Raw genomic sequence first — 23,945 nt, forward strand, 5'->3', positions numbered from 1 at the left:
AATAATAAATATAATAATAAGCTAAAAGCATTTATCATTTTAATAATGTGAATAGTATTTCAAAGATATATACATACAGGGTGTCCCATTTTAAAGGACTCACTCAAATATCTCAGAAACACTGCGTTAAATCGAAAAATGTTTCAAACAAAAGTTGTGTGGCTTCAAAGGGGCCATAAGATGGTGACAATGATTTGACCTTGGAAAATCATTTGAAGGTCATGTGAAGGTCAACTTTAAAATCTTAAATGGAAACCTACATTTTTTATTTAGCATTCTTGTAACTGACATCGAGAGCTTTCCAAAACACTATAATAAAGTATTTTTTTATTAAGTACTTTTTGACTAATTTTATATTTTAATCTGACATCATATTTTGATCTAAAAAATTAAATATCTCGTAAAATATTTAATTTTTGATACTCTTACCGTAATACTTCTATGTACAGAATAATGAGACAAATCAATTAGTATAAAAAAAAAAAAATTGTTTTTAAGAAAATTATTTACAATGTATTTTTTTAAACAATTATTTGTTTTTTTTTGGCACTAATTAATTTGTCTTATTATTCTGTACATAGAAGTATTACGGTAAATTTATCGAAAACTGAATATTTTACGAGATATTTTATTTTTTATATCAAAATATGTCAGATTAAAATATAAAATAACTCAAAAAGTACTTGATGAAAAAATATTTTATTATAGTATTTTGGAAAGCTCTGGAGGTAAGCTACAAGAATATATAATGAAAAATAGGGGGTACCTTTTAAAAAATTCAAAGTAATTTTTATATGACCTTGACGGTGCTATTCAAGGTCATACTAATATTATTATATAATGCGCCATTTAGAGCTCTACAACTTTTGCATGAAACATTTTTCACGAAAATACATTGTTTCCTCAAAACACTGCTGACACAAGCGCTTTGTTACACCCTGTGTGTATATATATATAATGTTTGTTAAAAAAATTTTAATTAAAAGGAGATAACAATTTAATAAGAACAATTAATATATATGCAATAGGACTGTAATTACCATATTATTTTATTACGCCCCTATCTGGAAAAGGTACAGTTTAATTCCCCAAAGAATTTGCATAATGTACTCGCGTCTGCGTGGACGATAAGTTTTAAACTATGGCTCGTAGCAAAGACTGAGTAACTTGGGAGAATAAAGTTACACTTCCCTAATTCTTCGCGGAGCAGAAAACATAATTTTCGGTCGTAAAATGTACATAACTCAAGTCTTGCAGCTGTTAAACGTATCTACGAATTTTCTCACAAACAGTTCATTATATAAAAATACTTAAAAATTTATTATGCTATTAGTATTGACACGCGATTGATATTAATAAATATATGAATTAACTTATAAAACGTAGTGTGTGTGTGTGTGTGTGTGTGTGTGTGTGTGTGTGTGTGTGTGTGTGTGTGTGTGTGTGTAAATATAATAAAATCTTGTTATAAAATTTATTTTTAGAGCTTTAATAATCTTACAAATTTAGATTGGTTATACATGCGTTACGCAAATAACAAAATTTTGGTTCAAATGTTTATCATATTTTTTTAATCATTATACAATATATATCACGTTTTTTTTATTTAGAAACTTCTACAGATTTCGAAAGATCGGTTTCTCTTCGATACAAATAATTCAACTGCAAAATTACACATATTTTATAATAAAGTGCAATTTTGCTCCCTTTTTACAAATAAAATCATTAAATGATTGAATAAATATCAAGCGCAAAATTGTTTAAATAAATTAAACGCGCATATACGTTTGTAACTTCGTAAAAGCAGAAAACCAGAAAGGAAATCGTCGATAGATGAATATTTAATGCGGAAACATCAATAACATGAATAAAAAATAAACAGCATTATTTTGCATCGGTAAATGAAGTCCAGATATTATATTGTAAATATAATAATGTAATATAAAAATATTTTTTTATTTAATTATGTTATATTAGTATTGACATCATTAATATTAATAAGTTTATAAATTAACTTATAAAAGTTATATGAGCAAAAGCTTGTTATAAGATCTATTTAAAGTTTTAATAAATCTAATAAATTTAGGTTGTGTAATTACGTGCATTATACAAATAATTAAATTTTGGCTCATTAGTTATGAATGTTTAATCGAATCTTTTTTACTTATTACGATGCGTTTCGCTGATTGAGAAACTTCTACAGACTTAGAAAAATCGATTTTTCCTCGACGCAAATAAATTCAAGGCTAATGAATGCAAAACTAAACATATTTTCGCAATATTAAAATGCAACTTCGCGCTCTGCTTACGCATTTACAAATGAGACCGTTAAATGATTAAATAAATATTGAGCGCGACACTGTTTTACAAACTGAATATAAGTTTGCAGCGGCCGTAAACTTTCCTCAAAAGAAAAAAAATAGGAAGAAGATCGTCACTGCGTGTAAAAACATCAATAACATGAATAACACGCAAACAACTCAACAATTTTGCACAAGAAAATAAAGTCAAAACTGTAATTGTAAATAATATGTAACGTAAGAATGATTTAATTTCTTTCTGAAAGGAAAATCTCTGTTAAATATCGTCTCTAATCTTCTCGATATGTGTTTACATACACACATTTCACGTAATAAATATTAATATAATTTTTTAAAGAAACATAGTATACACATCATTTATCTTATTATCCGATTAATTCCTTAGATAATAAAATGTGATATTAAACTATTAAAAAATATATAATGCAGATACACTTATATACGTTTAAATTGATTTACGCTTCAACTGTTTATGGTGTTTAAGGAAACATTAAAACAATGCGCGCAAAAGAGTTTATATGGATTTGCTCAGATAATATTCGAAGAAACCTTCCAAAATTAAACTGCTTTAAAGCAGTATCATACAGATGCGATCGCTCACGCATATTTGAACACACGCTTAAATACATTGCATGATAATTAAGGATATTTTGACTATACAATGGTAGCAAAAAGCTTTCGAAACTTAAATATACATGGTGTCCCATTTTAAAGGGCCCACTCAAATATCTCAGAAACACTGCGTTAAATCGAAAAATGTTTCAAACAAAAGTTGTGTGGCGTCAAGGGGGCTATAAGATGGTGACAATGATTTGACCTTGGAAAATTATTTGAAGATCATGTGAAGGTCAACTTTAAAATCTTAAACGGAAACCCCCATTTTTTATTTAGTATTCTTGTAGCTGACATCGAGAGCTTTTCAAAACACTATAATAAAGTATTTTTTTATTAAGTACCTTTTGAATTATTTTATATTTTAATCTGACATATTTTGATATAAAAAATAAAATATTTCGTAAAATGTTCAGTTTTCGATCATTTTACCGTAATACTTCTATGTACAGAATAATAAGACAAATTAATTAGTGCCAAAAAAAAACAAATAATTGTTTAAAAAAATACATAGTAAATAATTTTCTTAAAAACAATTTTTTTTTTTTTTAATACTAATTGATTTGTCTCATTATTCTGTACATAGAAGTATTACGGTAAGATTATCAAAAACTAAATATTTTACGAGATATTTAATTTTTTATATCAAAATATGTCAGATTAAAATATAAAATAACTCAAAAAGTACTTAATAAAAAAATACTTTATTATAGCGTTTTGGAAAGCTCTCGCGCTTGGTCAGCTACAAGAATACTAAATAAAAAATGGGGGTTTTCATTTAAGATTTTAAAGTTGACCTTCACATGACCTTCAAATGATTTTCCAAGGTTACATCATTGTCACCATCTTATGGCCCCCTTGAAGCCACACAACTTTTGTTTGAAACATTTTTCGATTTAACGCAGTGTTTCTGAGATATTTGAGTGGGTCCTTTAAAATGGGACACCCTGTATATAAATAAAAAAAAACATATTTCTTACGTTTGTACTGTTTGGAAAATAAAATAAATAAATCTAGATTATAAAAAAAATTAAAGTACCAAAAAATAATATACTTTTTAACATCTTAAATATATATATATATATATAATTGATATCTTTTTTAAGAATGTTTTGTATCTATTTTTGAAATATTAGGAATTTAACCAAAATTGTACAGAATGTTCTTACATATGTTTAGAAACTTATAAAAAAATCCTGAGTCGATTCACTGAAGCGATTAAAAGTTATGACGATTTTAATTTGCAGCGATTTAACCCGTGATCTTATGGAAAACGTGTAACCACGTCAATTCAAATGGGCAAAACAAATGGAAATAATATTCAGAATTTGTTTAAAATTTACAGAAGTGTAGTTTATAGAAGAAATATTTGATTAAATAATATTTTACAAGTCCTGACTGGTTAAGAAGATATTAAATATAATTCGATGAAATTGGTCATTTCATCCGACATGACGCGAAATTCACTGTGAAAATAGTTGAATTTGAGCTATCGTCTCTGCTAAAAGTTAATCATTTTGATTCACAAAATTCGAAAATTCTCAGTTATAAAGTAACAGAAATTCAAAGTACATGTCTACACTGTAGCTATGATTAAATTGTAATATTACACGCAATTTCTCAAACTGAAACTACATAAGAAGTAAACATATTCATCAATATCGAATTTCAGTTACTTTTTCCTACGATTATATGTGCGATACATCCTTAATTTATGACAAAAACTCTTGATTGTGAATATCCCCTGAAGAGAAAAAAAAAAAAGCATTTTGCAATAATTTTTTTTTTTAATAAATAATTTTTAAACCAGTAAGTGGATTTGAATCAAATTTTGCACAAATTTTTACTAGTTTTGTTAAAATTTTTATTTTGCTGGCAATGTTTTTTCCTTGTCTTGTCAATAAATGTTACAATATACGCGATTTTCCATAAAAATCAATACAAATCTTAAACATAAATAATTTCTAAATCATAAAGAGAATTGTGCTCAGATTTCGCACAGATGCTCGGAAGAAATAATAATACAGTCTATGAAATTTTCATGCTTTTGTCAATGTTTCGACATATAAGAGGACATACATCCATAAGATCCGTTAGACGGCTAAGCCAACGGGCTGCGAGTGATCTCCGCGTTCTTTCCGATTGATTTGCGCGACTAGAAAAATCGCTTCGTATAAATTTTGCTCACGCCGATCTAGCAACCGCGTCCGGGACTTTCCCGGGACGCTTCTCGCGATAGCTTCGTCTTCTTGGCAGTCGACGGAATTTAACACGGCCGGAATCGTACCCGTAAAGCGTACTCGTCGTCACTGGAATTTTTCGCGATCCCACCGAGCTTTCTCATCCGCAATGCGGACGAAATGCGGCATACCGTCGAATATTTATGGAGCATCGGCGCTCTTGACGAAAAATTTCTTCATATACTCGTCGGCTTTAACGACACGTAAAATAAAAGCGCCATATTAATGATCGTGAAGGTCTATCTATATTCCGAATTGATATTATGATCCAAATAGAGATCTTCGTCATTGCAGAAAGTGACAAAAAGATTGATCCAGTTAAAGTTATTAAGACAGCATCTTCAATTTATGTTTCATAAAATTTTTCTCAGTCATAATAAATTGCGACTCAGGTACACGCATCTTAGAACTTTGAAACGATACTATGCAACGGATATAACAAAAAATTCAACCTCCTTTACTTTCTGTCTCTGTCGTCGACGAAAGCTTTCATTGTAGATATGAAGAAATAAACACACTCGGATATCTCGATAAAAAAAGACATGACAAAATATTCCGAGAGGATTTAAAAAAAAATGTGAGATACATTTCGCATGATATAGTAGTATAAAATGGGCTTTTGATACATTTAAAAATTCTAAGATATGTTTAAATGTAAAAATAAAATTTTGTAATAAATTTAAAGACGCCAAATTTATGGCGAAAATAAAAAAGTACACGCGAGACACACGAGATACGTTTATTAATAAAAACTAGAAAACGAACACGACCGCATGGAAATCGAAATGTCAGTTAATGACCGAGTGACACGACCCCCCGTCGTCGTTGTTCCTAAATTATAACTAGTGATTTATGATACAGAGAGATGATTTTGGCATAGTGCTATTTATACACTGTCAGATGTCTGTGAAATGAGATGAGAGATAAAGATTTAATAAATAATTTCAATATAATATTTCAACATTCTCGATGACAATATTCTCGATGATTTCAACCTTGTCTTCCATTATTTTGGGGAAAAAAAAAAAAAAAAAAATCAACCACTAAATAATACCATCTTTCGTAATTTATTTTGACAAATTTTCTGTCAATATTTATTAATGTTTTTCTCTCTTTTGCGTTACTTTTATCTTTATTTTATTTTACTTCATCTTTTATCTTTTTTTATCATTGTCTTATTTATTTTACACATTTGCACGAGCATGTCTCAGAATCTAAACTTACCTCTCGAAATCAATGATTCTTTCGTAGTTTTGCAACTAATCTAGGCAATGAGATTGTGCGAGAAAATTTAATCGATCCACTCTATCAAAGGTGGCGGTTGCGACCGATAACGGGAAAAGCAAATCGTATCGCCTCTCACTCTCGAATGGAGAAGGGGCGGAAGTTCGATATGCAATGTTGTATGCGTTCGTATGTACGTGCACGTATGTGTAAGTGGTTGCAAGGAATCGATGGAAAGGTAGCCAGGAGGGGGTATTTGCACCATGGCAAAAAAAAAAAAAAAATACAGCATTCCAATGCGGCTACTCGCGAAATGCAGTCAGTGATCCATGCATGGAACAGCAGTGTACAAATCACGTTAAACCTTTTTTACACGCTTTTTTCTTCTTCTTTTTTTCAATAGATTCACAAAAAATACAATATTACATCGCGAAGTAAAGTATTATTTGTGTTTCATTATCATGCTATCAACGACTTAGTAGACATTTTTTATATTTAAAATGTAATTATTATTATATATATATATTATTTAATAATTTTGACATTTAGACATTTTCTAAATTAAGCTTATGCGCATGTTTTAAATCAAACATAAGTTAGATAAAAAAAATATTTATCTGCGTAAATCGATTTTAAATCAATTTTACCGAAAAAAATATTTAAACTCATTGAAAATTAAAGGAATGTAGAGTGAAAATTGTAAAAGCGCTCTTAACTCGATTTCGTATTTTATCAGAAACGTGATTATTTATTGATACAGTATTTGACAGTTAATACAATATATAAAACGTGCCATGCGTTTATTCATAAACGGCAGAGATACGATGTAAAGTTATATAAAATAACTACGAGCGACTAGGAAATATTGTATGCGAAATGAAGCATATAACATTCCATTCATTTTCCATCACGTTGCAGCGTAGTACATTCTCGATTGAGAAATATGGTGTGAACGGGATCTTAGTCGGGAACGCGCCGTTACTTGACGCTCTTAGGGAAAGTCTCAGGACCGCAGATTCGCGGTAAACGTATAGGCTAAAGAAATTCTCAACCGCGGTGCAGCAGGCAAGGCCGAGGGGGATAGACTTCCGATTTCGAAATCAATTTATCCGATCGTTCGTTTCGCGCAATATCTGGGGATACGGATGGTTTTTAGCGAACGCGGTATTTGTGTCGGTCAAACTTCGCGATTCGAATAGCGCTTTGGTACGGCCGGTGATATTAGCATACGCCAGTTTTACTTTTACGACAGCGAGTCTCGCTCGAACGAAGGTTAATCAATTCGTGTATTAATTATGATCCGGACCCTGCGTAAATGTCTGTGATTTCGGTAGTTTAACTGCGAAATATGAAAAGATCATCCTTACGAAAATGTTTCGCTTTTAGGATTACGTAAAGTCAAATTTGTAATTGTGAAACAGAGGTAAATGCGTGCACGAGACCCTCTTGTTACTTAATAGGTCAAGAGTACTTATGAAATATTCAATGACGAATTAGAAAAAATACTGATCGCAAAAATCTGAATCATTATTATAAGTATATTTATGATGACATTTGTAAGCATCAAAATCAAAAAATTTAATGTATTAAAATTTAATATAATATAGATTTCTATATGAAAGCGATTGTGATTCTCATTTATTCTTTATAATTGTTCGTAATGTCTCAAATCCATTAATTCCATATACAGAGTGGTCCTCGTAACGGTCGCCACGATTTTTAAGGCACTTACAATAATCTGACATAAAAAAGTTTCAAACAAAAGTTGTGTGGCTTCAAGGGGGCCGTAAGATGGTGACAATGATTTGACCTTGGGAAATTATTTTAAGGTCATGTGAAGGTCAACTTTAAAATCTTAAATGGAAACCCCCATTTTCTAATAAGTATTCTTGTAGCTGATATCGAGAGCTTTCCAAAACACTATAACAAAGTATTTTTTTATTAAGTACTTTTTGAGTTATTTTATATTTTAATCTGACATATTTTGATATAAAAAATAAAATGTTTCGTAAAATATTCAGTTTTCGATCATTTTATCGTAATACTTCTATGTACAGAATAATAAGACAAATTAATTAGTGCCAAAAAAACAAATAATTGTTTAAAAAAATACATTGTAAATAATTTTCTTAAAAACAATTTTTTTTTTATACTAATTGATTTGTCTCATTATTCTGTACATAGAAGTATTACGGTAAGATTATCAAAAACTAAATATTTTACGAGATATTTAATTTTTTATATCAAAATATGTCAGATTAAAATATAAAATAACTCAAAAAGTACTTAATAAAAAAATACTTTATTATAGTGTTTTGGAAAGCTCTCGATGTCAGTTACAAGAATACTAAATAAAAAATGGAGGTTTCCATTTAAGATTTTAAAGTTGACCTTCACATGACCTTCAAATGATTTTCCAAGGTCAAATCATTGTCACCATCTTATGGCCCCCTTGAAGCCACACAACTTTTGTTTGAAACTTTTTCATGTCAGATTATTGTAAGTGCCTTAAAAATCGTGGCGACCGTTATGAGGACCACCCTGTACTGCCTTTGTCTTTAGTATATAATGTTATTGAGAATATATTCCTATTTTTATAATATGTTGTATGTATTTTCTAATTCAATAGAAAATAATAAATAATGATTCATTAACTATTTAGTTTTTGATGTTAATAAGCCTCCATTTGCTCACACGCTTATAATATCCATATTAATCTATACGCACATGAGAATTAATAAAAAGTAGAACCATTTCAATTCATACAACACGCAATGGATAAAAAAAGAAACGGAGAACTTAATACCATAACAAATGTTGAAACAGGATATCTCGCGTACTTGTACGGCCAATTCGGAAGCTATTATTTATTATCGGAAAGTATCTCTTAAATTGTTTTTCTATTTACGAGCGAGTCGGTGTAGCAGAACGATGCAGATTTAATTAATAACGTGGAAAGCGACAGTTGGGAAAGTGACAGTTTTCGTGACAGTGTAGCTATCAGTCGGCACTTCCGCTGCTACTTCTATAAAATACACTTTAATAAACATTTCCGATGAAATAACGCGCCGTCTAGAATATAAGTTTCTATCCGTTTTTGTCTGGAACCCGTCTATATAACACGTGATTACATATTAAATCCGATAAATTTGCAAGATATGCAATCAATGCCACCACCTTGTAATTGGCCTATAATTTATGGCCTCTCGAAATACGTCCTTCAAAGCACACGTGATTTAATACATACATTCGTTATGAAACGGTGTTACTTTCTGATAACACCGTTATCCTATAATATCGCGTTCAAATAGTTAGAATAAGTTAGACTAGCTTGGCGAGATAATGTTCTCGTGTGATATTGGCCGCGAGAATCCTTGGACAGTGATTTCTTTGAAGAACGGTAAGCCAAACCAAGTATATCTGCATTGAAAGTGACATTATCGATTATCTCGACGTATCGTAAGCGACGATAAAGCAGACGGAGCAGTATTCGAAAGCGATAAACTTTATAATTTATCAACGAAAACGAACAGCGCGATAGAAATATTTCTTCTCAGTTAAGATCTACAGTTGAAAACGAACGAATATCAATCTCTCCTTAGTCTCGCTCTCGTAAATTAATGCGAAGAAAAACTTGCAAGCGTCGTCACGGTAATGAATCGAGGAAGAAAAAAAAAAAAATATATACATTGAATATAAATTTTAAGAATCAACGCGTGAAAAGGCAACATTTACGCGACACTCACGCACGTTCTCACGTGAACGGCGATAATTCTCGTCCTTCGAATTTTTCTATCGCACTCGTAAAGTGATATTTATGAATATTTATCACGGCGCACTGAACATGGCGCCGTTAAATAATACGATGCTTCTAGAACGCGTCGATAAAACGAACCTCAAGACATATCGAGCACAATAAACTTTAACTACACAGAACGCAATTTATAATCAGTAACGCAAACGTCTTTTCCGCTTAAATCAGTGATTGAAGTCGAATAATTTATTCACAATTTATTTTATCCGAGATTACGTTTCCGTCATATATTTTGAAAAACAAAACCCTCAACATGTAAACTTTTACAAAATGATAGACTTTGCTCAAGCATTCATATTACCGTGAGAGTTCCGCTCAAGGATCGAAGACCAATAAATATACTGATAGAGACTGTGAAACGTAATGTTCTGGGAAACACGATGGTAAACTCAAAACAGAGAGTAGTTCCGTCGTTATTTCGGTAATAGATCATAGGGTCTGTCTGTGACAATAGAGTACACTGATATCGATCTCACACCGACATATATGAAATCTAATCTAATAAGTATCAAAAGAACGTGGCCACGTGCACGAACGTACCTTATTGCAGCGCAGCCACAGGATAATGGAATTTGGATATCTGAGGGGTCCTCCTAATCCGCAGCCACCGGCGGTGCGTTGGGCTTTCAGAAGCTCCGAATGCGTTTTTCCGTGTTGGTGGAAAACTTCTAAAGATCTGTAACACAAATTCAACCGCAAGTCAATTCCGTTTTCAACCATTCCATTTTAATCCTACCCGTTCCATGATTTATCTTTTCTATGAAATTACAATTGTATATGTAAGGTATTTTTTTTATAAATTCTGGAAAATGTTAAATTTTTCATATCCTACTAGTTATGATATAAACACCAGATATAACAAAATATTATCAGTAATTTATATTATTATTTCATAAAAATTATACACATGTACATATCGTCGATTTATTAATCCCTATAATATTTTAATAATGTACAATATTTTTATTTATCGAATCTTAGATTATTTAGACAACTTATCGAAACGGGAAAAGACGCTGTCTAAGTAATTAGATTAAAAACATATTCGCTATATCACTGGCGAATATAAAGATATAAATCAATGGATTATGCGATAAAGTTTAATATGTACGCATGTAATGTACATGTCATTTATTTTTATATCAATAAATGCCTGTGTTATATGTACACAATACGTGTTCGTACTTACGAGCGACCCGACTTGGTATCGCGCAGCCTCGTAAATTTGTCGACCGTAGAAACGCATGTCTATTTAATCGCTTTTAAACGAGTATGTATTAAAAACTTTTCGATTTAAAATTTGCGTTACTTTCATCATCATAGCAAGGCACTTTGCGAAAGCGTCTTGATGTATATGGTTGAGTAAAAAGTCATTGCGTATTTTTTGTATGTTTTTCAAAGTAATTTATATAAAGAACAAAGATCAATCAATGAGATATTTTCCGTTTTGTTCGATGACGTTTTGCCATCTTTCGGTGAGCTTCATAATTCCCCGTTCGTAAAAGGATCTGTCTTTATTGGCGAGAAACTGAACAAGGTGCTAATTTACCGCCTCATCTGAATTTAACGTTATTCCACGCAAGGAGTTTTGAAGAGAGCGAAACAAGTGGAAGTATGACGGCGCAAGGTCAGGCGAGTATACTGGGTGGGGCAACACATCCCATCCAAGCTCCAATAATTTTTGACTGGACGCCAAAGATGTGTGTGGTCTCGCGTTGTCGTGATGGAACACAACTCCTTTACGATTGACGAGCTCCGGACGTTTCTGGATGACAGATTCGTTCAAACTGTCAAATTGCCGACAGTACACATCCGAATTGATTGTTCGGTTCCTTGGTAGGAGATCAAAAAACACCACACCCTTCCAATCCCACCACACTGAGAGCACAACCTTCCTCTGATAAAGTTCTGCTTTTGAAGTCGTTTGAGGCGAATCATCACGTCGGGACCGAGACCGTTTGCGTTCCACATTGTTGTAAACAATCCACTTCTCATCACCAGTTATCATTCGTTTCAAAAAAGGATCGTTTTCTTCACGTTTCATGAGCATATCGCAGATGTTTATACGCGCCGTCAAATGAACTTCTTTGAGTTCATGAGGAATCCAAATATCGAACTTGCTTACTATCCCAGCCTCTTTAGGTGGACGTGAACACTTTTTTGACTAATCTTCAATGTTTCTGCAATTTCTCGTGTCGTGTAACGTGGGTTTGACTCGATCAATGCCTTTATTTTATCGTCATTAACCTCGGTGGGCCTTTCTGACCGAGGAGCATCTTTGAGATCAAAATCACCAGCGCGGAATTTCTTGAACCAGTTTTGACACTGACGTTCTTGTAGAGCATCGTCACCGTAAACTTTACGCAATTTTTCACAAGCTTGACGCGCGTTCTTCCCTTTACGGAAGTAAAGCAGTAAAATATGGCGAAAATGCACAGTTTGGTCTTCCATCTTCAACTTGTTGTAAAATCTCCAAAACTCAACCAAATCGCTCAATTTTTTTTTAGAATGAAGCTTAAACCGTCAGCTGTTAAACGATATATGACAAACATATGTGTGAATGACTCTAGTACTGCCAAAACTGAACTAATGCCATCTGTTGCAAAAATACGCAATGACTTTTTACTCAACCCAATACTTCGGCCGGATATGCCCAAGTTCATTCGAGATCAAACTTCCAAAATTTTATGTCGGGCGATAGATGATCGCACGGAAACATTTCATTTAAAGATCAGCCTGTCATGAATTATCGTATCGGATCGTTGCGTCTCGCGCGAAAGCGTGAACTGGGTTATTAAAGATTTGTTCGGTGAACGATCGAAAACATCGGAAATAATAATACGCTTCGTACCAGTAATAGAGTACCAGCTTCGTAATTAGCGGCTGTCGTTGCGTCCTAGCTAATTACACGCTTTAACAGGCGCTATAATATCGTGATTCTTATCTCGACGCTTAAAATATCCAGTATCAAATTGAGAACAGTATCTGGCGTCAATCAGGTTTAGAAGTTATCGCGTTTCAGTAAATACCAGAGTATCATGCTCGATGCGAACTGATTATGAATCGCTATTACAATTTAAATCTCGATGACGCTGCGTGATTGACTCGTCGATTATTCTCAAACATTTACCTGCGAAAAGAGCAAGAAGGATAGTGATTGAATGAGAACGGATAGCGGATGAGACAAATTTCTGACAAGTGCGACAACGTGTATAAATACGTGTCGACACACCGACTCTCGGTCGGTGATAGTAGAAGTTATCTCCAGAATTTACGATCATTCCGACTGCTCGAATCGACGATGAGAGTTGCCTAATTCCCTGACTAGGTCGTCGTCATCATCACCGAGAAAATGGATAGGTCCAAGGGGAGAGGTCTAAAAGTTGGCTTCAATTCGGGCGAACTTGTCGACGACGTCGGGTCTGAACATCACTTTCTATTTCCGTGACGCGGTCGTCAGCGTTCTAAGCGAGTCCGGCGAAAAGGTTGGGGGCGAGACAAAAAAAGAAAAAAAGATGAAAATTAGACGCACGAAGTCGGTGCAGCGGTCTGTGAAGAAAACGGTGGCGTAAACGAGGTAAACGACTCGAATATCTCTGGCAATTGGATGAAATTTATTGGCCTAGGTTAGGCTATAGAGCTAATGTAAGACACCAGACAACGGACCCGACAAGACGTATTATAGAAAAATAGTACAGTAATATTGTCATCGTTATAAATAATAATAATTAATAATAATATTAAGCGCATTATTATTACAAATAAGTAATTATCTTTCATAATCTCATCCGAAACTTATAAAAATTCATTGCTTTTAATTTTAACATTAAAAAATAATTGTAGTGATCTGATTTCAATTATCTTACGTTCAGTCACATTTAACGTAACTTTATTAAGAAAAGAAAAACATTCGACTCGCGTACAGAGTTAATATTATTGACGCAATATTTTTGTCATATATCTCACTATTTTTGTAGAAAATTAAAACAACTATTTTGTAAAACAGTTTTTTTGTTTGAAGTGTTTTTGTATTAAGATAATTAAAACTAACATTATTTTGTAGAAAAATTTTTCACGATAAATTGAAATAACATTATTTTGTATAAGAGTTTTTTTTTTTTATAATTATTTAAACGTGATATTCTTAAAGAATTTATTCTCGAAAGCGAACCTTGATAGTAAAAATATTCGTTGGAATATTCGAGAATCACTTTCAAATCAATGCGCAATCTCCATTGCAGAAAGATATATTGTCCTACGAGAGGAGATAACTCTCCAATAAGTAAGCAGTTTGTTAAGAAACTTCCATGAGATACATGTGTACGGTTAAGAAACTTTACTCTATATAAAGGGATGTCGTTGAAAATCTTCTCGCAGTTTCCCTCTGTAAGACAATTTAAACTTATCCGGCAAAACTTCGCTAGTAGTGTTCCACGGCTTGCGTATCTTAGACACTCGACTTAAGTCGCGCAGATTTGCTGAAGAATTTCAACGTAACGCGACGTTAAAGCGACATGTTGAGAAGCCACGCACGTTGAATAATGGCTATAGTCGTTTTCGAATCGCATTGACTTCTCGCTGACTTCTCTCACGGAGCATTATGAAAATGCAAAATAGAGACACAACGCGTCGTGCAAAGTTATGCAAGCGTAATATGGCACTTTGTGTTACATTTTTCACAAGCCGGTAGGCGAAATCCGATCGCTCGAGGGAATTTGCAATCGATGAGAAAACGGAGAAACGAGGTTCGCATCTTTTTTTTCGAAATATTTAAAATGCTAATGTGAGAGAGAGAGAAGTTTCTGTCTCTCAAAATATTTTCCACTCGGGGAGGAAAAATATCAATTTTAAATTGAATTAAATAACGAATGAAGTCTACGTTTCAGATATATTTATTTGGAGATATCTAATGCATCTCTTTTACCGCGAAAAAATAAATTATAAAGAATGATGATAAACTATGTGTAGTTAATATCAGGGTTGGGAAGTAACGCGTTACTTGTAACGCCGTTACCGTTACAGTTACTTTTTTTCGGTAACTGTAACGGTAATGGCGTTACAAATTTTATTTGTAACGGAAAAAGTAACTTCGTTACATTTTTCGGTAACGAGTAACGAATTTAACAGTTACTTTTATCGTTACTTTTTTCAAATTTTTTGATTTATTTAAGATATTATTCTTGCTATTGTGCGTGATAAAATTTTTATCTTAACCGTAAAGCCGTAAGCAAATCGACCAATTAGCATTCTTATTATGTTGTAAAAATGCTTAAATGTGATTGATCAACTTATGGCTCTTGCAGACCAGTGCGATGACGCGACGCGCGATATCCAATGAGAGCTTTATCTTTTCGGAAAAGCAGAGCTCTCATTTACTACCGGTTCTAAGTACCTTGCAACGAAAATTAGAAAATCTCAATAAATCTAACCTTATAGATTGCCATTCATTAGTTGAAGCTATTCAGCAAGGTTTAAATAAAAGGTAACTTATTAATTTGATTAATACATATGTTATTTAATTTTAAATAAGGATTTAATTGAAAAATATTATTTTATTTTAAACTATTGATTCAAAAATATTAATTTCAATAAAACAAACAATATCGCTTAATTTACTATATTTGATTTTAAATTTCTTACAATATTTGAAACAAAAGAATTAATAATAGCAGCATGTTTACATCCAAAATTTAAGTTAAACTGGTTAACCGGAGAAAAAAGAAAACGTGCTGAAAATTACTTGGAGGATTTATTGGGAATCCGATCAACTGAAAATTCTTCAAAAGCTGGAAAATCTGACGATCGCGATGATTTTTTCATTTTTGAGCAAAAAACGGTGCAAAATGAATCTGAACAAGAAGAATTGCAACGGTTTTTAAAATCAAATAATTGTAATATAGAAATGTTAAACGACTATCCAAAACTTAAAAAACTTTTTATTAAATATAATACAGCTCTACCAAGCAGTGCATCTGTAGAAAGAATGTTTAGCATCGGTGGCTCTGTATTAACACCACAAAGAGGGCATTTAAATGATGATACTATGGAGCAACAAATTTTATTAAATATTAATAAAGAATTTCGATAAAATTTAATCATTTATTTTGTAATAAACCTTGAATGAAATCTTGCTTACAATTTTTTAAAAGTTTTTCTTATGCAAAATAATTTATTAGTTTGTATTGTAAAAAAGTAACGGAAATTGTAACGACTCGTTACTTTTTAGTAACTGTAACGGTAACGAGTTACTTTTTAAAATTGGTAACGAGTAACGGTAACGAGTTACTTTTTAGAAAAAATAACGGTAACGGTAACGAGTTACTTTTATAAAGTAACTTTCCCAACCCTGGTTAATATTATAAAAGCCTATTAAGATATACGTTCATATATCAATAAACAATGTATAAAAATGGAGATTTATCAATTTTAAATGGAATAAATTTGTGCGAATGAAACCTTCGCTTTGGATATATTTATTTAAAGATATCTAATGCATTTTTTTTTTATCGCGAAAAAATAAACTATAAATAGGATGATAGAATTATGTGTAGTTAATATTATAAAAGCTTATTATGTAAGATATATATGTTTATATATCAATAAACAATATATGAAAAAAGATTTCCGTAAGTAAAATAAATTTAATGACACACATATCTCTCTCTTGTTAATAACCTCCTAAAAAATATTGCAAAATGTATAGAATACATACATCGTTTGTTGCAAGAAATAACATTATATTTGTGGAAGCGTCGAATAAAATATACAAAATAAAAATATAAATCTACTTTTTGCTAATTATAAATTTTATAGATAAAAGATTATTAATTTTATATAGACATTATTGTATAATTAATTATTAATTTTTATTATTTTAATGACATACACACGCACATGTGTATACAATAATAAAAGAGTAAAACTGCCTTTGGCAGATAAACGAGTCTGAAGCATATGCGTGTTAATGCTATTCTCGGAATTTGCGCAGAAGAATTTGTTCGCGCCCATTCGCAATCGAGATCCTAAATGCCTAAACATCCGGCATGGTATTTCGACAATAATTAATACGAAGCTTTCATCGAGCCGTCACACCGATTATTTAGTCAGAGCCCACCCATTCACCTATCAGCGCGGACGAATGTCACCTCCGATGGATTTGTAAGGTAAGCATCGTCACGGCTCATTCGAAATCGCGCAATTCTCTTGTCATCAACAATCAGCATTACGATACGGAACAACGATGACTTTTCGTATCATCAGAGATCGATGAATCATAAATTGTATGTGCTATGCAACGGATGTAATTCGCAATAAATAACGGCGATTTGGAACACTCTTTCCTTGCATAATAAAATTCAAACCGAATATAATCGCTCATTTCGTATTTTTCAAGATTAATTGTTTGATATCGCAAAATAATATATAACAATGTAATATATGAATATCAGTACGAATATCATATACAATATATAATAGAATTATCGTACTTATAATATCGTAATATGGAATAATTGACAAGCAAGTAATTGAAGAGCAAGAAAACAATTGATATTCATATATTCTTTCACGCATGAAAGTCATTTTAATTATAACTGACACGACATGGATTATTTAAATATTTTACATCTTAAAATATGCTTTCTCTATTAAGATTTGGGCGAATAAAATATTCACGAGAACATTGTTAAATAAAAATTTCGATTCAAAATTATATTTTAAAATTAAAGAATGTGTTTAGGAGCGTTTATGATATAAGAAGAGATAATAAATTTCATGAATAATTTATTACTTTTTTCTGATATTGTCATGTTTGAAAAATTATTCGAATTAATATATGTTATTTGTATATGTCATTATATGTATGTCCTAAGCAATTGTATAATTATTATATAGTATCAGCTCTTCTCGATATCTACACATTTTGAATCTCCTGCAATTATTGTATAATGCTGTATTTTTCGATTTAATTACTCCGAAAAATCGCTGAAGTGATAAGCTGCAGAACGAATCCTGAAAATCGTTTTGTCGGTCGTGCGGGGAACACCTCTATGGTTCTTCAAAGATATCTTTGTCAAATAGAAAATTTCGTATGATGACGTTGAGGAGGAACGCGAGAGCTTCAGTAGGTTCATCGGCCAAATTATCAAGGCAAATTCAGATCTAATCTACCTGATGAGAAGATCAACGGAGAACTGCTCGGATAAAGATAGATATATTTGACGATGCCCTCATTAAGTAATCTCCACTTTAATTAAGTCGGTTCGCATCACGAAACGGGACGCAGATACTGATATCGCGACACGTCCGTGACGTTATCATCAAGGTCCACCCCGTATCGCGCTGGTCCAGATTTCTTATAAAAATTGTACATTAAAAATATCATTCAGAATATACTATCGCGTTAAATTTGAAACAAGACTCCGGGCTAAATTTGTCGTACAGTCGAAAAGTCATTTTGATAAAAAGACGCCGCAGAGAAAAGAGTATCTGCGATCCGATTCCGATCAGCGTCGCGGCTTCGATTCGCCATTTCTTATGAGTCTCCCGTTTTTCTCCATCAGAGCCGCAAATCGTCCGGTATCGATTGCGCAATTCTTAGCAGCGCGTAAATCGACTGGAATTGGAAAAGACGACGGATGGCGAATGGAATAGACGACTTTCTCCCAGGAATCGATCTTAGATTCCACAAAGAGAATTATGTACTTTATATTTTTAGCAACAATTTCAATTGATATACGGAATTAGTAAAATTAATTTTCATATCGACATATTTCTGTATGGTGCCAAAATATTCCTTTAACTATAATAAATTCATTAAAATACTTAATTTATTATAATAGATATAACAAATGTACTTTTTTTCAAACAAACAGTATAAACATATAATTTCATTATCTAAAAATAAAAAAAAGAACTCATAATTTATATTCTACTTATACAAAAAATATTGTTTAAATTATTGATATTAAGTATATAATAATAATAATAATAATAATAATAATAATATATAATAATAATAATAATAATAATAATAATAATAATATACATAATACAATTAATATTAAGTTTAAATTATTAATATTATAAATATAGATTAGCTATGGCGGTTTTGACATATTCGAGTTATTCGCAAAATTTATTGTTCAATACATGAGAGATGGAACGAAAACGATTGATCCAATTCCAGAGCTATCGCTATCTATCGAGGATATACAGGGTGTCCCATTTTAAAGGACCCGCTCAAATATCTCAGAAACACTGCGTTAAATCGAAAAATGTTTCAAACAAAAGTTGTGTGGCTTCAAGGGGGCCATAAGATGGTGACAATGATTTGACCTTGGAAAATCATTTGAAGGTCATGTGAAGGTCAACTTTAAAATCTTAAATGGAAACCTCCATTTTTTATTTAGTATTATTGTAGCTGACATCGAGAGCTTTCCAAAACGCTATAATAAAGTATTTTTTTATTAAATACTTTTTGAGTTATTTTATATTTTAATCTGACATATTTTGATATAAAAAATTAAATATCTCGTAAAATATTTAGTTTTTGATAATCTTACCGTAATACTTCTATGTACAGAATAATGAGACAAATCAATTAGTATAAAAAAAAAATTGTTTTTAAGAAAATTATTTACAATGTAATATTTTTTTAAACAATTATTTGTTTTTTTTGGCACTAATTAATTTGTCTTATTATTCTGTACATAGAAGTATTACGGTAAAATGATCGAAAACTGAATATTTTACGAAATATTTTATTTTTTATATCAAAATATGTCAGATTAAAATATAAAATAACTCAAAAAGAGTACTTAATGAAAAAATACTTTATTATAATGTTTTGGAAAGCTCTCGATGTCAGCTACAAGAATACTAAATAAAAAATGAGGTTTCCGTTTAAGATTTTAAAGTTGACCTTCACATGACCTTCAAATAATTCTCCAAGGTCAAATCATTGTCACCATCTTATGGCTCCCTCGAAGCCACACAACTTTTGTTTGAAACATTTTTCGATTTAACGCAGTGTTTCTGAGATATTTGAGCGGGTCCTTTAAAATGGGGACACCCTGCATATACAATAGATTCAACTATTATTCGTGTCCGAAACAATATCCGCGTACCACCAGATAGGCATTATTCGCGTGTCGTCGAGCAACATACACGCGTGTCCGCTTGTCGCTCGATCATTTATTCTTCATTACGTGTGCCACTGACACGACGGGGATTCTTTCGAATCGATCGCCCCCGCGCGCTCCGATTTCCGTTCGGGCGCCGAGCGCGCGAACGACATTACATGTAGTTTGCATGACGTTGTATTGTATTTGGGACAGCGGCGGAATGGGGTCAGCGCGTTAAATCTAGCGATAGGTACACACATATCGCAAATGCGAGCGATTCGTTATGTCGTACTTTCCCCTGCGCGTTAGATTTCTCGATCCGCCAACATCGTCATGCTCGCCGCCACTGCGCGAACGAGGCGCATAAAGCGAAATATGCAAGGAGAACGTATGTACGTACCATAGCCGGTCATAGAGATAATACTAGATTAGAATTTTACGAGCCGTTCCGCGCGGCAAAAGGCCACTTTCCACTCGCATTTTCATTCGTAAGCGAGTTAAACTCGTTGCCGTAAATCGTACCGCCGCGACGGGATATAGACTCCAGAGCCACAATACAATATATGGCAGATATTGTAATATTCCCATTACTACTTAGAATAGTACGATTTCTCTACTCGCTTCGATAACTAAATTTTAACGCGAGTGATAAGACCGGATGAGTGGGAGTATCAGGAAAGAGGACGTGTCCTCTTTGAGGAGATCTGATATCAGCTGCTTATGGCGAACATTACATTTATTCCACTTGTCATGTAATCCTTTAAACTTTCGTATTATACAAGTCGATAACGAGAAGAGAAATTACGTTCTTGATATGATTATGTTCGACAATATTAATCAACGCTAATAAAAAGTAACTGTATTTTCAGCTACAAGAATTTATTAATGTTATCTTATCACAAGAATGTGCATTTTTATAATTTTCTATTATATGTATATAATATTTTATTTTCATTGCTGACAAAAAAAGGTTTACAAAAAAAAAAAATATCTTCAAAAAGTTAAGGCTTCACATTTTAATTGAAGGGGAGAGAGGGACGTAGCTGTTGACAGCGTGAACTGCTGTCAGAGATATTATCCGTTCATTGGAAAATTTTAATTTTTATTTTCCCGTAAAATTCTCGTATAATTAATTATTTCTGTTAAATAAGACGGATGAAATATTTCGTGCACGTGAATCTGTGATTATTGACAGAACAGATTTAAAAGATCGATGCCCTGAAGATATGCTCCTTGCGAAAATTACAATGGCATACAATGAAAATTAGCATCCTCCGCTCGTGAATTATTTTAGCAGCAGTTAAAACTTGAGGGAAAAACATAATTTTCGAACATCTTACTGTATATTGTAATCAATGTCCCCAAAGTTATTAATAATTACACGATATAGACATTATCGTCGCAGCGATGAAAATCTATAAAAAAAAAAAAAATATATATATATATATATATATATATATACAGGGTGTCCCATTTTAAAGGATCCACTCAAATATCTCAGAAACACTGCGTTAAATCGAAAAATGTTTCAAATGAGACAAATCAATTAGTATACAAAAAAAAATTGTTTTTAAGAAAATTATTTAAAATGTATTTTTTTAAACAATTATTTGTTTTTTTTTTTGGCACTAATTAATTTGTCTTATTATTCTGTACATAGAAGTATTACGGTAAAATTATCGAAAACTGAATATTTTACGAAATATTTTATTTTTTATATCAAATATGTCAGATTAAAATATAAAATAACTCAAAAAGTACTTAATGAAAAAATACTTTATTATAGTGTTTTGAAAAGCTCTCGATGTCAGCTACAAGAATACTCATTAGAAAATGGGGGTTTCCATTTAAGATTTTAAAGTTGACCTTCACATGATCTTCAAATGATTTTCCAAGGTCAAATCATTGTCACCATCTTATGGCCCCCTTGAAGCTACACAACTTTTGTTTGAAACATTTTTCGATTTAACGCAGTGTTTCTGAGATATTTGAAGGGATCCTTTAAAATGGGACACCCTGTATATATAACGAATGCAGCATTTCGATTTTTCTTCCTCTTTCCTCCCCTATATTCAAAAATATAATATTTTATTACAGACGCGTAATTATTTATAATATAGTGTACGGAATTTTCGATTAAGTAATTCGTTTTTTTTTTGTAACGTTAAAAAACAGAGATCAACTGTTTATCGATTTTGGAACTTTTTTTTCAAAAATCCATTTGTAACAAATTATTTTTTTTTTTTAATCTATACGTGCAACTGAAACTATTGTCTCATATTTTAAGAAAATACTTTTTTTTTTTTTTTTTTTAATATTTCAGAGCTTCCGTTGACCCGTTACGCATGCGTCTATTTTTTTCTAAGGCGGCCCACACTATTGGCTATCATAGCTATAAATATTAATATTCTTGTAACAAAAATGTCACAAGAAGTAGTTTAAATTATGTACCTTGTTGATGTTAATAAAGTAATCTGAAAAAAGGTATTGTAAAAAAAATCCTTAAAGATAGAAAAACTAATCCTATGTGTGTGTGTGTGTAATTAATAGCAATCAAATGATACACTATCACAGATATCCTTAGCGCAGATAACCTTATATATAAAAGTGTAAGAATATAATCATACGCCACACGTTAAATATCTTTTTCGCAACTAAAAATCTAGGCACGAGTAGTTATCTACAAAATTATCTTTATTAAAATTGGTTCGTTTTATCTTTTACAAGGCAAACGAAACCCCATTTCGTTTTCTATGGCGCATTCCAACCCCCCTCTCCCCCCCCAACAAAAAAAAACAAAAAAAAAACGTCGAGGTACTTCATTCCAAGTGGCAATGACAGAAGTACTCGCTTGGCCAAAGTTGTACCATGACTAGAAGGGGAAAGAGAGATAGAGAATCGTGGGTAAAATCTATCTCTTGCCGGAGAGTGGTTCTGGAGCATCGCCAGAAAGGAAGAGCACGGGCAGACCTTAGTCATCCCGCAGGAGTCTCGACGAACTCAAGTAATAGGAAGCGCGCGAAGAACGGTAAAGGCGGGGACTGCCGCGACCGCCGTCATCTAATAAAAGACGAGCGTAACATAATTCCACCCGCGCTCCAATAATAGTGCCATCGTTTAACGGCGCTTCGCGTCGTCGGCGCGTTCCCATGCCTGATACCCTGAACTATTCTCATCGTCGAGGGCGCACGATTATTCGGGAATCCGACGAGCCGCGGCGAATATCGCGTCGTATGAGAAAATAGGAAAATTTCGAAAGAATTGAATTTAGCGCGATTGAGATGGAGAAAATAGGCGATTTACACTCGTACCATTTTACTTCACAAAAAGGATCATCTCAAAATTTTCAATTCCTCAAAGATATTGTAAAAAAATAACGTCTAACGTCATTTAACAATATTTCTCACGTCGTTAAAAAAGAATCTATTTTATTTGCTATATTGAAATACGCAAGAATTTTTAAGACACAGTCACTTGCTAGAAAATTTGATTTTGACATTATAATTTTTTTTTTTTTTTTTTTTGTACCTCTGTTACCCGTAATTTTTACTTTTTCAGAGTATTTAATTTTGAGAAGGATTATATATCGCATGGCCATTAAGTTCCAAAA

At 32.2% G+C, this 23,945-nt stretch overlaps 1 protein-coding gene across 1 annotated transcript in view; it reads right to left on the bottom strand.

Moving 5' to 3' along the window:
- The window catches only part of LOC138941603 (tRNA dimethylallyltransferase), an 84,622-nt gene that overhangs the window by 39,190 nt on the left and 21,487 nt on the right, over nt 1-23,945 (bottom strand). Inside the window, exon 4 of the mRNA XM_070311432.1 lies at nt 10,752-10,887. Within this exon, the coding sequence (XP_070167533.1) occupies nt 10,752-10,887 (136 nt within the window). The remainder of the gene's footprint in view (nt 1-10,751; nt 10,888-23,945) is intronic.

This window comes from Polyergus mexicanus, unplaced genomic scaffold (genome assembly GCF_030449975.1).
Source record: "Polyergus mexicanus isolate NDT 795.1 unplaced genomic scaffold, iyPolMexi1.0 SCAF_19, whole genome shotgun sequence".
Lineage (NCBI taxonomy): Eukaryota > Metazoa > Arthropoda > Insecta > Hymenoptera > Formicidae > Polyergus > Polyergus mexicanus.